Source organism: Paralichthys olivaceus, chromosome 16, assembly GCF_024713975.1.
Source record: "Paralichthys olivaceus isolate ysfri-2021 chromosome 16, ASM2471397v2, whole genome shotgun sequence".
NCBI lineage: Eukaryota > Metazoa > Chordata > Actinopteri > Pleuronectiformes > Paralichthyidae > Paralichthys > Paralichthys olivaceus.
Window position 1 is genome coordinate 16,033,017 of NC_091108.1, and position 15,020 is coordinate 16,048,036.

The window sequence follows — 15,020 nt, forward strand, 5'->3', positions numbered from 1 at the left end:
GATAATGTCTATTCATCCATTATCTAACTGCTTATCCTTTGAGGGGCCCAAGGGGGAGCTGGAACAATCCCAGCTGACACACCCTGGACAGGTCTCCAGCGTATTACAGGGACAAACAATCATTCACACTTACATTCACGCCTACAATCAATTTAGAGTCTCAGTAAACATAACCCCAATGTCTTTGGAGTGTGGGAGGAAGCCAGAGTACCATCGTGCTGCCCGGGTATATAATGTGTTTTCACCAAAATGACTTGGTACCAAGTCACTTGCACAAGAGTTTAAGCCACACTTGGTTTGGACTGTAGCCTGAGATCACAACAAAAACGTGGGGGGAATGTGCAGATAACAAAAGTGTAGAACTGCAGCTGCTTGACTGGAGCTGGAGACATTACGACAGCAAGGGCAGACACGAAGTTAAAGCATATCCAAGCAAATATTTATAGATGTATGTGTAACTGATATGTTACATTAATGGGTTTTATATTTCACCTAAAGTCCATCTATGTTATGTGTATATTTGTTTGGGGAGCTTTTAATGTGTCAAATATATTCTTGTCACGTGACCCGGATCCGCACTTCTTCAGACTGGTTCATCTCTGGAGTTGTGGATCAACTTCAGCTTGGTCACCAGAGGTGTGTGCAGGTGTGACACCTGGTTTTGTGAAGTAGCTGTACTGATATTATTCTGTAGCGGCAGGCTCTGCCATGCAGAAAGAGCTCTGGGGAATGCAAATTAACTAACACAATGCAGAGTTTGAAGTGAGGTTTCAGCCAGACCTGCTACATAGGCAGCTGGCTGAAAGATCTTTTGAAAGATGTTTGCTTGCAGTGGGAACTGTTGGGTGTCTCAATGATTTTGCAACCTCAAAATGAAAAGTGAACATTTCATTGAATTGGCTTCTGAGATCTTACAAAATTTTGTTGAAATGTCTTTAAAGGTCCAGTGTGTAAGATTTAGGTGAAAGGGAACTATTGGCAGAAATTTAATGTAGAATAATAATGATGTTTTCACTAGTTCGTTTCATCTAAATTGTATGAATTGTAGTTTACCCCAGAAAAAGCCCTTTATATTTAAATACTTACCCTATATTTACATCGAGGGGGTCCTCTGTATAGTCCAGACTGGACAAACCAAACACTGTCTGAGTTTTTATGACAACTGAAGCTTCCACAGGTTCTTTTTCATGTTTGGAAGGAGAGGGTGAGGTGAGGGGTGTTCAGCTGCAACATGCAATTTCAACACTAGATATCACAAAATTCTACACACTGTACCTTTAAATTAAGTTGAATCAAAATCAAAGCTGTGTAGTTGTGGCAGTTTTAGGATGATGACAATGCTTAAAAACGTACCGTAACAGAAGCATGAGTAGAGATGAATCATATGATCGGTGAATTGTCTCAGTAATGACATGTACTGACATTACAGGCATTGCAGTTAAACACCAGCAGTAACTTCAGCGGACAAAGCTAGAAAATAACGCTGCAGCATCAAAACTCAAGTTTTATTTCTTTTTTCAAAAGCTTTACAGTTTCACTTTTAAGGACCATTAGAGATGCGGTGTAATATAACCCACTTATATTGCCTCACTCTCTTCGATGACAAGCTCAGCACTGACTTCGCTGTGTCACAGTTGTTACATGCAGTCACTTCTATGACCATCTCCCGCTCAGATTTGTAGCAGATGACTTGCAGCTCAATGCTTGCAAGTGACCAGCTAAATGATAATCTACAGTTGACCCTATACTAACAGGCCATTTAGAAACATAATAAATGTCATCACTCCATATTGCTTTATAGCTTAACAATCTCTCTGATCATAGATTCCTATCACTTCTTACTCCAGTGTTGGCTTTTTCACTGCCCTCAAGCACCGTCCTTGATCTTTGTTTTCTTTGAGTCATCCAGGAAGATGCTGTTCTTCAACAACCCCAGATATCATTGCAGCTGGATTGTGCGCTTGGCTTTACTGACATGTTGAACTCACAAATCTCTAATTAATTATGCTCAATTTTTATTATGATATTATTATGATAAGTGATTTAACAAATGAGGGAAGTGAAGTGTTTTGAGGTGAATTTCTTCAACTCAAAGACTTGAACACTACACTCTAGACTCCCATGAATGACATGGTAGGTTTTGTCATTTGAATGCAAATTTTAAATTGCTATCTCTGGCATGTGGAGATTTTAGATAATATTTATTAGTGTGCATGAATGGGATCATGATGGAGCCACCGTAAACAGACTAACGTGAAAGTTATAATTACATTATCAACAATGTGGTTTTTCAAATTGACTGCCAATGATGAAGAGATGTGACCGGAGCTGCAATAACATAGAGATATGCAGCTTGTGTGAATACCCTCAAACCCCCCGTTCTCCTCCACTGGCTTATCAGACAACAAGTGCAAGTGCAGCTGAAGCGGCTACAACTAAGGGGCTTGGCCTACGTCGGTCAGGGATTAGACGACCTCCGGCAGGAAAATCAGAACGTTATAAGTACAAAGTCAAGCGGAGGTGGATTCATGCCCCAACAACAAAACATCAATCTTCTGGGAAATGGCAGGCAAACTGTTTCAAGTGGATTGTGCTGCGCTGTGTGTCCAGATGTTTGATGCCAGCCAGGTTGACATTAATATTTATTTTCCCTATTGCAGCTCTTTGGGAAAGTACGAACTGCGGCCAAGAGATCAAAGAGGGGGAAAATTTATAATTGTTATTTCAAGGATTTACCTCATGACCTTCTCCTCCCCCTCCCAACTCTGTACATTTATGATAATGTAACATGTATTTTAAAAGGAAACTAACCACAATAATATCTTCAGAGTTAAATGAAAAAAAAAGAATGGAAGTAAATAGTAATTATTGTTCACTTATCTATTACATTTAATTGGCAGCTTTATTAAACTGACAAACATTTCCTTTATCATTTAAACCACCTGCTAATTTGCTATCAAGATTTTGTTTAGATGTTTTAATATATAGAAATTTCACATTTGATAAGCACTGTTGGTAGTTTTATATTCTGTATTTTATTCCCTTTCCTAGGATAAATAAGGATAAAGGTAAAGAAAGAGATTCATATTAATATGCATGTTTTATTTTGAATCACACCTACTGACTGCATATGTATATGTACAATATGAACATGCATCTTATCTTAGCTATTGATCCTCCACCATGAAGTTGAATGACTGGACACTGTACTGAACACTGGTGTCTAAACTGAGATCTTTTCTCTTTGCTCTCTGATGTCTGAGTCAAGGTGGGATTAGAGTGTCACCTGTCATGTGTAGCTGCTTTAATTGTGAGGATTCGAGAACATGCACAGCAGATCTGGCACAAGGTTTTGGGCCATATGGGGCTTACGGTCCTCAGTGCTTCCCTTTGCAAAGGAAGCAAGAGCATTACAGTAATCCCACGATGTAAAAGAGAAGACAGAGGCTCCTTGGAGGAAGGGTTGTCCATGAAATCCAAAGACATCCAAACATACAAAGTAGTGACACTGTGGCTTTTGCTTTATCAAATCAATATAGGCACCGGCGATGCTCTGATTGATGGCACTTTCACAATATGATGTTGCACGAGTATCTGTGGTCTCCAATGCCACACTTTAACAACAGCTGTGTGATTCAACCAACAATATGTGTGAGGAACAATCTCAACCCAGAAGCTCACAACAGCTCTGACAACAAATAGGAGCCAAAAATGCAGCTGCCACAACATGGAGTAAACAATAAATCAAATTATCTTATTGAATATCGTATTCTATATTCAACCCCTCTTCCAGTCCATGAATAACCTGAGCTCAATTCATGTGCTGGATTTGTGTGTATGGCAAATGTCAGTTTGTGTCAAATGGAGCGATGCTTGTGAGCTCATTCAGACAGCCAACTGGAGCTGCGCTGCTCCAATCGTGTGACATGCCTCTCTCTCCATAAGCTTCTATAATACATAAATGGAGGTCTATTTAAGATGCAAAAATTTCCCATGACCCCCTTTGCTTGTTTACTGCTACAGTGCTACTGAGTATTGCTGCTGGTTGATTCAGCCCCTCCACCACTCAAGCAGCCTCCTGTAGGCTTGGACAGGGGGGTTATAGATATTTGCTCGCCATTATATCTATGCTATCATATCAGGGGAAGTGATGAAGTCACAGCTCAGACTGCAATCACTATGTTCTGCTGCAATATAAATTTCAAACCTGAGCTGTCTGACTTATTATTATAATTCTGTCTGCTCCATGGACACCATTACACACAGGTCTCAATGACACACTTGTCAGTCTGCTAACGAGAACATTGGACCTGTCACTGCCAGAAAGTCAATATGTCTTTGAGTGCAACCAGTTCAAATGAAGGTCAGGGCTGGTTGATGTTGTGACAGACTTATGAACTGTTTCACCAGTTTTGTAGAGAAGCAGGGAAACATGACACAGCAAGAAATCAATTAAGGATTTGATTGAAGAAATCTGTGATTTCTGAGATGAGTTTCAGCTCTTTCTTAACGTCACTGTCATTCAGGAAGGAAAGTCCTCACTGCCCTGCTGCACACCGCTGTGCATTTATCAGTCTCTTTGTATGATGAGATTATAAAAGCAATCGTCTCTAAACCTTTTGTTCATCTTACTCCACTGCCTGACCTGCTGAGCAGCCCAATAACATTACATGGGTCTGGGTAAAAAAATGTAAAATGTGTAAAATGTACAGTCTACAGGGAAACTAAGCCAGCTGTCATTTAATGAAGTACAAACCACCAGCATGACACAACACCCTGCATGTGTTATATCTGTCTCTCTCTAATTATCTCAACTGCTAATAGAGGACTGCAGCATGTATTTCAATCCGCACTGCAGAGTGCTAAAGATTTAAACTTAAATTAATTGAATACAAAAAATAATTTCTGTCAGGGACCATGCAGCTTAAAGTTGAGGTTTTAGCTCCACTCCAGTGGTCCTTGATAATCTCTGGACGGAAAATGTAGATACTATATACTATACTATAGGCCTGGTCACACCAGGAAGTGTATTTAGGATTTGTAAAATAACAAAAGTGGTGTTCATCTTTGTAGAATGTCTTTCTGATATGTACATTTAATAAAATTAATAAAACGAAGGTACCACTTCAGTCAAGTGGAACTTCTCACACATGACAACACACACTTCAGCAATACTGAAACTAAGTTGGAGACACTTAAGGAGCATGTGGCATTTGCCCAAACCCATTTGGTCATCATGGAAAAGGGTAGAATGGTTTCAGCTTGAATCTAACTTTGTCGAAAATGTCAGCAATTGTTGCTAATTTCCAGGCGATGTCTCAGGGAAATGACCAGGAAACCAGGTGATCGGCGATGTTGCTGTTGTGTAAGCACCGGAATCAAGCAGGGACACGAAAAGCCTGCCTATAAAGAATAAATATTACACGTCCTCCTTGTGCTGCTCCAATGAGTACAAATTAAAATAAAATGTTCATGATGCACAAAACATTATTTTTAATTCAAAGAGATCCTCTGCACCATAGGAAATAACACTTCCACCTGTTTGTAAAAATGTGAACAGTAGCCCTAAGGAAGCCTAGGGACGCCTACAGTCGCTTCGCATTTAAATAAAACCTGCCTTCAGGCTAAAGGTGATTTCTCTAAACCTTCGCAAACAATTGCCAGAGCAAACTATGACTGACTGAGATGTGGATGCAACCATCAGGACTCTGAATATGTATTGGATCGACCATATGTTTGTGCAGATGCTGGATATCATTAAAACTGAGCTTCACCTTTGACCTTCAGATCTCAGCCAAAGCATTGGCGAAGAGCTTCGAAGGGCTTTATCAAAAATGTTAACCATGTCTTAAACTAGATACAGCAAATAAACTAAATGAATTTTTTTCCCCCCTATCTACTTACCCCCTTTTAATTTCAATCTCAAAAATAAAAGGTACATGGAACATAGGGAGGCAGTAAGCGGAGAGGCCATTGATTCTGCATGACGCGTTCATGAGATAATCTGGTTTCCGCTTTGGCTGGTGCGCAGATGGCCCTAGGATGGAAGAAAAATGGGAACAGGCAGGCTATAGGGCTGGGGCGGATATTCCCCCCTAGATAAGCCCTACTGTACCATGCGCCATGGACCAGCCGGTCTGTGCATCCTGATCCAGATACACTCTGCTGTCATCAGCGGCCATGACAGAGAAAGAAAAAAGCAGAACCATCAGCCAAGAATGTAGTTGTGTCGTTGGCTTGCTTGTCAACAGGTTGCACAGATATGCAGATATTCTGCAAAACACCTCTGACTGGGTGGGAGCAGTCCAATCCTGGTGATTTGGAAATACCATCTGTTCCTTTCGTTTTCCATTATTGACTTCATTAATTCACAGGCAAGCACCTGGAATATTGAGTGCGCTGACTCAACAGCACCTTTGCCCTGATTGCTTTAACATTGCCGTGATCTGAAGCAGTTTGTTGAACTGCATTTGGCCCGCGCATGCATGCACTGTTTCAGATTAGATGTAATTAAGGTCTGTTTTCCTCACGTGCCTCACATTTGGCAGGGAACCTGGATTGAAGTGATCCTCTGCTCTGAATCTGTGGAACTGGGGGAATGGAGCATGGACGTGACTAAATACACAGATGCATGCTGTCGTTTGAAGAAGACTGAAGGAGAAATCACGAGAGAAAGCCTCAGGAAACACCGACAGATAGAGAGGTGTAGACAGAGAGGGAGACAGACAGAGACAGAGAGAGGCAGGGAGGATTAACTTCTCATCCAGTCTTTGCTGTTGCATAGATTGTAAGTAGCTTATTGCACAAAGCAGCCTGCATGGAACCGGTGCGTTTGCATGATTTGTTTTGGGAGTTCTTTTGTGCGTTGGACATCGTTGACCTCGTGCGGGCAACTGAGAGCTTTGGGCTTAAAATAGTCAAACTGGAGGAGAATCTGGCATCATTTGCGCATCAGAGAGTAAACATCCAAAGCTATAAAAGGGAAATGAGTTTACTTCTTTATAAACATTACTCTTTAATCCTTGATGTTTTAACTTTTTTTAATTGGGTGCCGTCTCATCTAGGTTTGACTTTTGATATACGCTAATCACCATGCAGACACACAGCCAGAGGAACAGATCCTGAAGGTTATGCATGAGAAAGACGTGTGACGCCGAAACTAGATTTGATTTTCAAATTAAACTTTCCATTAAAAGAAAAGTCTTTAGTCAGATACCTCTTGCTGGAACAGACTCTTTATGTATTATTTATTAAATACGATGCAAACCATTTCTGATTTCCACTTCAAAAAGAAATGAATGACATTACATTTGTGACGGTTAATCCTATTTTCATGTTAATTTTTTTTTATTTAAATGAAGGACTTATTTTATGGGACTCATTTTTCATTTATTTCTTGTATTTTTCTTATTTCTCTCCTTTTTGTGTATTCTTCAGAGACTTTTGGATTGCCTTCTTATTGTTGAAAGGCACAGTACAAATAAACTGTAATTTCCAACATTTCTCAGAGGTCTGTTCCAGCAAGAAGGGCCTGAGCCTGAGATACATTTTATTGAACATTAAAAGCAAACTTATGTGTTTAGTGTATGGATATTATAATGTTTCTATGAACAATTTGACTTGAGGCTGATGTTTGCTACATTTTGTGTTATACAAGCTGATGGTTTGGTAGGTCAGGCAGGGTTTAACAAGAAATAGATAGAAGCCATGTCTAAGCAAAAGGTGCGTGATACAGATGCAGCCATAGTAAAAACAGCTGAGAGGTGCATTGCCATGTTTATTGATATATTGCAGTATAGATATTCTGTATGTGAGGACAGACAATTAATTCTCTCTAAAGGCTTTACAAAGCAAATTTAAATATTCTGATATAGTCCCTGTTTCCTCAGAGCAACATTCACAAATTTCAGATTTCATCTGCTCAGAGTAAAGACTCTTATTTCTCAGACAGCACATTTTCAGTAGTAATATTAACCACTGTGATGCAAAACTCAAATTTTTCTCAGTGCCTTTCAGCAAGAACAATGTGTGTGTGTTGTGTGTGATGCTGTGTTTCTTACCTGGATACCACAAGGGGCAAAATCAACATTTTCAACATCCTCATAAGCAGCTCTCCAGGAAACTGGAAGTACTTCACCTCCTGCGAAGAGAAAACACATATTAGAGCACAGACATAAACTATTACATGATGCAAAGGCAGTGTATGAAGGGTCTTCCTGATTGCAAAATGACGATATCTGTGATTGTCTTCTCAGAATACAAACTCGTAACAGGAAAAGAGAATAGAGAACATATTGTAAAACGGATTTCCGCATGCAATTGATTTTTAAATTATTTTCCTCCTACATAAAAACTGAATAAACATTAGAAAAGCTGTGGGTCCCCCCGAGCACCTCAGTCTGTCACTGACTGTCTGCTGTTCTAGTGGTTGTTTACGTTCTTTGTTTCTTTGATTCTCCCAGAGGATATGAGAGGAGGAGGTATCTCTCTTTTTTACAGAATGAAAAGAAATCTTTTCAAACTTTTACTGCCTTCAGGCTAGCTGGACTCGTTTGGTGTGTGTGTGTGCAAGGCTGTGGATTTGGAACAGTGGTGCAGTGTTTGAACTTAATCCTAACTTCCATGTGCTAACAAGTTCAGGTGGCCTATCACCACGGTCATCATATTATTTTATGCATTTGCATGCTAATATTTGCTCAGTAGAACTCAAAACATGTATGTCCAAACAAATTTCTCAGTGGCCTGATCAGATTTTGTCAAACCTGTTACCTTTTTTTATTCGCCTGCAGTATAGGTCATCAATCTGTGTTGTCTGTGTTGGTAGATGGGACATGGACTAAAATAAAAAGTTCAAAGTACATTAAATAACTTTTTCTTGAAGATGGTTTCTGAATTTTAGGTTGTTGTTATCCAAGTGACGTATGGTCAGTGCATGAAATTAAATGGCCATGCAACAATAATAATAGCAGTGTTTAATCCAGTTGAAATTTAAAGACGAGGATTTTTGATAGTAATTTGAACGATACACAGAAGTGGAATGGCTGCTTTAAAAAAACACATGTATACATTCTCCTGGCAGCACCATCCCCCACAATGCAATTTAACATGATCTGCACACACACACACACACACACACACACACACACACACACAGTTTAATTATAGCTTTTCTCAATTGTCCATTCATGAAGCAGTCAGGGTCCATTTTGGGTCCAGTGTCTTGACCAAGAACACTTCCTCATATGATTTAGAGGAGCCAGGGATTGAATCATTTACGCTGTGATTAGTAAATGACCTGCTCTCCTCTCTCCTGAGCCACGGCCACCCACAACCTGACAACTAACAGATAGGAGAACGGACTGCAGGGGACTGGTAACTTCACTTCTTTCTGATTTTCCCTCTGACAGGGGAAAGGCCAGTGGAAAAACAAAGCAAAAATGAAGAGTTGCAAATGAAAAAAAAAAAAACTTTAAGTACAGCACATCTGTGCAGTCAGATGATAGAGCAATAAAAGCTTTTTGCTCCTGCAGTGATGATGCTTTTAGGCTAAATGGCTGAGTGTGTCTGAATGAGGTGGAGGTACATTTCTATGTTTTGTTGTATTTCCTTCCTTGAACATAGCATTGAGAGTGTGTTTGTGCATGTTTGTGTGTGTGTGTGTCTGTGTCCATGAAGGACAAACAGATCTCTCTGTGCGTCATGGGCCCTGGTTTAATTTGTCTCAACTAAGAGATGTTGCAAACTTTGTCTTCATCCTCAGCTCAAGCTCATAATAAGATGTAAACACAGTTTTTGATTATAGGCTGCATTTTATCTTAACCACTCTGCAGCACCTCAGTTGGTTTTTAAATTTACTGCATGGTGAATTATAATACATTATTGTGATTGCTGTTGTCCAAGAATTGAAAATACAAAATACACATCTGAAAATTTAAGACAAAATTTTGTTGCTATTTCAGCTGCAACACACCAACGTCATTAGGCCGGCACTGGGCCAGACACATATTAATCTTTCCAGCTCCACTGGATTAAATGGAAGCTCTGCTCTTCATTTCCCCTTTGACCTGGTCAATCACAGTTTCTGAGCTCCATTGATGATGACTTTTTTTGATTCAGCAGAAAGAGCATATGCTAGCAGGATCTATCAGAGATGGATTTCGTCATGGTAACAGTGGGTGGAAGTGTGTGGTGGAGATCAAAATGAAAGCTCAGTTGGAAGATGAATGAAATGTAGCAATAATGTGCGTGGGAATGTGTTTTCTCAAGAAAAACACATTTCACGAATGCTACATATAAATGTAAACACGGAAAACACCATAACAGCTACACCTGCATTCACCACACTTGCTTTCGCCTTGTATTCAGTATTGTCTGAGCTCAACTCTCTGCACCGCTGTCTTCATCTTCACTTAAACAGCTGCCATTCACTTGCAGTCTAATCCACCACCATCACTACACTAAACATTTAAAACCCTTTTCCATTGTGTCAAGATCGAGCAACAGAGTGCTTCTACATGCAATTGAATTATTTTGCGGCTTCCGAGGGATTTAAATCATCTTTATTTGTGACCTTTTCCTAATAAAATACAAACAACTAAAGGAGCCGCTCAGCGTTGTGGGCTTATTTACTTCACCTCAGGGTCAAGTTGTTCTGGAGTGTTGATGTCTTGTTCTCCTCCAGTCACTAATGGACTTTTTTTTCCTACTGAGGTTGTAAAGTCCACCTGGTTGACTCAGCCGGACCTAATCTCACACAGAAAGCAAAGCCTTTTCCTTCTTTAAAAACCACATTCTCCCAAAGCTACATTATCCCAGTATTTGTTTTCACTTATTTCAGACCTCAGTCACCAGCAGACATAAAAACTAGCGTGACTTAGTGTTTCCCCACCTTAAATACTAATCATTTAGCTTTGTCAAGTTATGTTCCATTCGAGTAAAAATTGTTTTAGCTTAAACGTGTGATGTTTAAAATACGATAAAATCAAGTGAAAGTTGAAGATACTTCTTCTTGGCCTTGGAAAATGCAGAACTGAGTAAACTCGAGGGGACTTTACTGCTCTGCGACGATGCATTAAGCTTGACGTCGACTAGTTGCTGATCATGTGATGCACACAACATGGATGTCTCAGAGGAGAGAACATGTAAGGAGCCTACAAATGAGAGTGGAAATGTTTCAGAACAGATGAAGCCTGTCCTAAGTCAAATATGCAAGTTAATCCTGAAATACAAAAAAAGTAGTGTGCAGACTCATCTGAAAAGGCATCTGCTATTGCTACTTAAGGGTATGATCCGAAACCTCTCAAGAGGCAGTCAATTAGTAACTTCACCAAACACCCTGCTACAACAGACTCAACTGCAAATCACCAATTTGCTGGTGAATATTGGATCTTTAGCTGTTCTACATTCAGGAGGCTTTAGAGCCAACCCAACAGATGGGTCTACGGAATGAACCTAGTCCATCTTTATATACAGTCTATGGTCCTGAGAATAAAGTCACACTCCCTGTTAGTGAACTGTGATCTGAGCCTCTCTGTCTTATCTATATAAAGCGAGATGACTCCAGCTCCAATCTGCACACTTTGTGGAAAGGCAAGAATGAGCACAACCCTGACGTAGGTTTTAAAAACAAACATTTATCAACTGAAGCATCTCATCCAGAGGCTCCCAAACTGACACAACCCACAGAGGAGAAGCAATTGATCATTTATCAGGTCTGCATGAAACCCTGTGCACTGCACCTAGCAGCAGAATTTGTATATTTGTTCACTGACTACTCACAGAGAAACTTTCTTCAGTTGTGCTGCCTGTCTGTTGAGGGGCCACGTTCACTGGGGAACAGCCACAGACTGTTGGCAACACCTCCCCCATGATGCTCTCAGCAAGGTGTTGCCAGCAAAGTATTTGTTTTGCTGCAAGATACCGTCGCATCAAATTCAAACACTTGTTAAGGACTTTCCAAACTTGATTCCCTAAAATTCTAAATTCCAACATGCCATCGTTTGAGACCATAGACTGTATCTAAAGATGGACAACTAGACAGCTCCCCAAAAGTGAAGCTAAAGCATCTCAATCGTCCCCTGGTGGCTGGCTTCAGTATGGGACTAACTCCATGTTAGTGTATAGCACATGAAACAAACTAAAAAGTCCAGGTACATATCAAATTATTTTTTCTCTTTTGTCCAGGTGCAAATATTTCCAGTAAGTTTGGTTTTAATGAGTTATTGGATGCTATAAATGGGGTAAAACTTACAGCTGAGACTGACGTGCAATTGGTTGAACGTGTGTATCAGTGCCACCACAGCTCCACCCCCCGATCGCTACTGCACAGAGACATGTGCTGTCTGTGATGGCAGACTATATGGCCTCCTAGCTTCTCTTGATACAACACAGTAAAACTGTATTTCATGTAAAGTGGGCATCAGAGACAGACACTTGAGTTGAAGAGCTTAGAGACATATAACGGCAGTGGCTAATCAAGTAAAGTAAAAAAAATAGAAAAAAATAGAACTTCAATTTCTTTTTTGCACAAAATATAATCATGAGAACCATGACTGCAGTCACTTGTTCAGAATCAATTCAATTTGATAGCTTGCATTCTGCTTCTGGTGTGTGTCTATATCAAGGTGTGTCTGGACAAGAAAATATGAAGTCAGACATTTTGCTTGTTCACTTGGATGAACTCAGTCTCCAGTGTGATCTTAAACCGAGGACAATTACAGAAAATATAGGGAATGAACATCCATTTTCAAGCACTTATCCAAGCACTTATTTCCACAGAGAACAAGCTTCTGAACATCTATTACCCATATTAACTATCTTCACCAGACCATTTGGGAGAGTTAGCCTTTTTTCAGCGACCAGGACATGGACACCAACTCCTTTTAACAAATAGTTCTCTCACGTCTTTTTAGAAATTAATTTAACAACAAATGTACAAACATTACTTGGAGATGGCTACACACATGTTCCATCTTACATGCAAAAGCACACATGCACTCTCTTTCTCCAAATGGAAGAAATCTCATCATCAAATCTAAAATCCATGACATTTTTCCAGCTTTTAGGTCAAATGTAGTTTGACACTCGCTCTCTTATCAGTCAAAGCATTTTTTAAATTAGTGTAACAATCAATACTACATCTTTTCTAATAATTGAAGCCTTTACTAACCCAAATGGTTACAGTGATAATAATGTAGCTGCCTGTAGAAATGTGTCCCAATATTCATCAACGGACTCTCGGCGTTTTTTCCTGAATTCCAACAATTTAATTCTGCTTCCCACTCAGTCATGTGTGAATTATATAAGTGAGGACCAATGGTATGTTGTTGACTCTGTGAGTGATTGACAACTAATCTCCCCACTGGCTGCACATTTCCATGGATACTCTGAGTCCAGCTGAGAGGCTACATGCAATCTGAGTGAATGATGAGACTTTAACATTTTGAATAAGCAGAAAAGAAAAAAGAAAACCTATTTCCTTGATTTTTTCTTGTTCAATCTCAATGGCTGTAGCAGATGGACACTGGAGACTTATTTATGTCGTATTTTTGATACTCTTTTACAATTCGAGCATGAACGCTGAAGGGTAAGAGCCTCGCTTCAGTCACTTAGGTGAAACTGAACATCTCTCTTTTCCTTTTTGCATTCATCTGAAGCACAATCAACTGTTCATGATGCAACTTGCCCATTTATAAAAAATCTTTTTTATTAAAAGGGAATTTGTGCATACTCCATTGTGGGGACTTTTTTCCTCCATCTGGGGACGAACAGCCCAACATGGTTAATTATTAAATCAGGGTCAGGGGATTGTGTGAGGTATTGCTTTAAGGTTAAATTAGAATCATGACAAGGTTATGGAGGTGTAGCATTCACCAGTCTCTAGGGATTGAATGCAAGTCAATACTTCCACAGAGATTGTGGTTAATAATTGTGTGTGCGTTATTGTGTGCAGCACATGAAGTGGAGGTAAAGGGGCAGATGCAGTGAACAGGGAATCGGTTAATCTCTTGTATAAGGAGTTGTGGCATCTGAATCCAGCTTGGCATTTGAGGAGAAGACAGGGGTCACACTCAAATACTAGCAGGGGAGAAATAAGACAGGAAAGGTGGGTAATGTGTTTTGGGGAAAGGTCTTTTTCAACCAACTGACCTGCTCGGAGAGCTGTTTGCCTCTGAGGAAGAAGCCCAGCAGGCAGCCAATGACCACGGCCAGCACAGACAGGATGAGAAGCCCGTTCTGCTTGCAGACATTCTTCACCCGCCCCCACACTTCGTCCAGAGCCACCGCCATCCTCCTCCACTACCTCCTCCTCCTGCTGCTTGTCCTGGTCCTGACTGCAATGTCGCAAACCCCCCACAGAGAAGACCAACCCTTTTACCACCTATTCAGCCATATAGAGTCAGCCACAGAGCCAACAGCTGCCGCACAGGAGGAAATGGCAGGACTGTGGATGCAGCAGGTGAAGCAGGATAGATAGATGTAGAGAAGTGATGTGAGAGAAGTAACAACCAAGAAAGAAAAGGAGTGAAGATATAAAAAGTTGGGATTTGGTTAATGGAGGAGATGAAAAGTCAAATCAAAGAGGTAGTCGTCCGAATATAAAGCACTTCAGGAGTTTCTGGGTTCCTCCTCTGTCCTGCTTCTTTGGTTATTCCACGAGACTAGAAGCATCAATCAGTCACTCTGTCAATGTCTCTCTGTCAGTCACCTCCCTCTTTGCCTCCCCTGCCTCCCCCACACATTCCTCCTGGTGGCCAACAGGGGGCTCTGCGACAGCTGGTGGTATTGTCATCAGGGTTAATACTAAGATCCTATTAGGCCGCACTGCACAACTCAGATCTAAGGCTGGATTAGAGAGCTCTCTGAACAATTGGACAGTGGATTGTTCCAGACCCAGAAAAAACAAAAAAAGAGACAATTGTAACAAATGTGACATGAGGTAAAAGAAGAGCAGCAAACAAACAACATGGCCGACAGTCCTGGTGTGTTGTTGTGTTTCACAGAGAAAAACTGTGCACAGG

General features: G+C 40.4%; 1 protein-coding gene across 1 annotated transcript in view; it reads right to left on the minus strand.

Annotated features, from left to right (window-relative positions):
- The window catches only part of slc1a7a (solute carrier family 1 member 7a), a 30,231-nt gene extending 15,534 nt beyond the window's left edge, over positions 1-14,697 (minus strand). The window contains exons 1-2 of the mRNA XM_069511008.1: positions 14,149-14,697; positions 8,061-8,140 (exon numbers count right to left, since the gene is read on the minus strand). Of these exons, the coding sequence (XP_069367109.1) occupies positions 8,061-8,140; positions 14,149-14,289 (221 nt within the window). The 5' untranslated portion in view covers positions 14,290-14,697. The remainder of the gene's footprint in view (positions 1-8,060; positions 8,141-14,148) is intronic.
- Between the last annotated feature and the right edge of the window lie 323 nt (positions 14,698-15,020).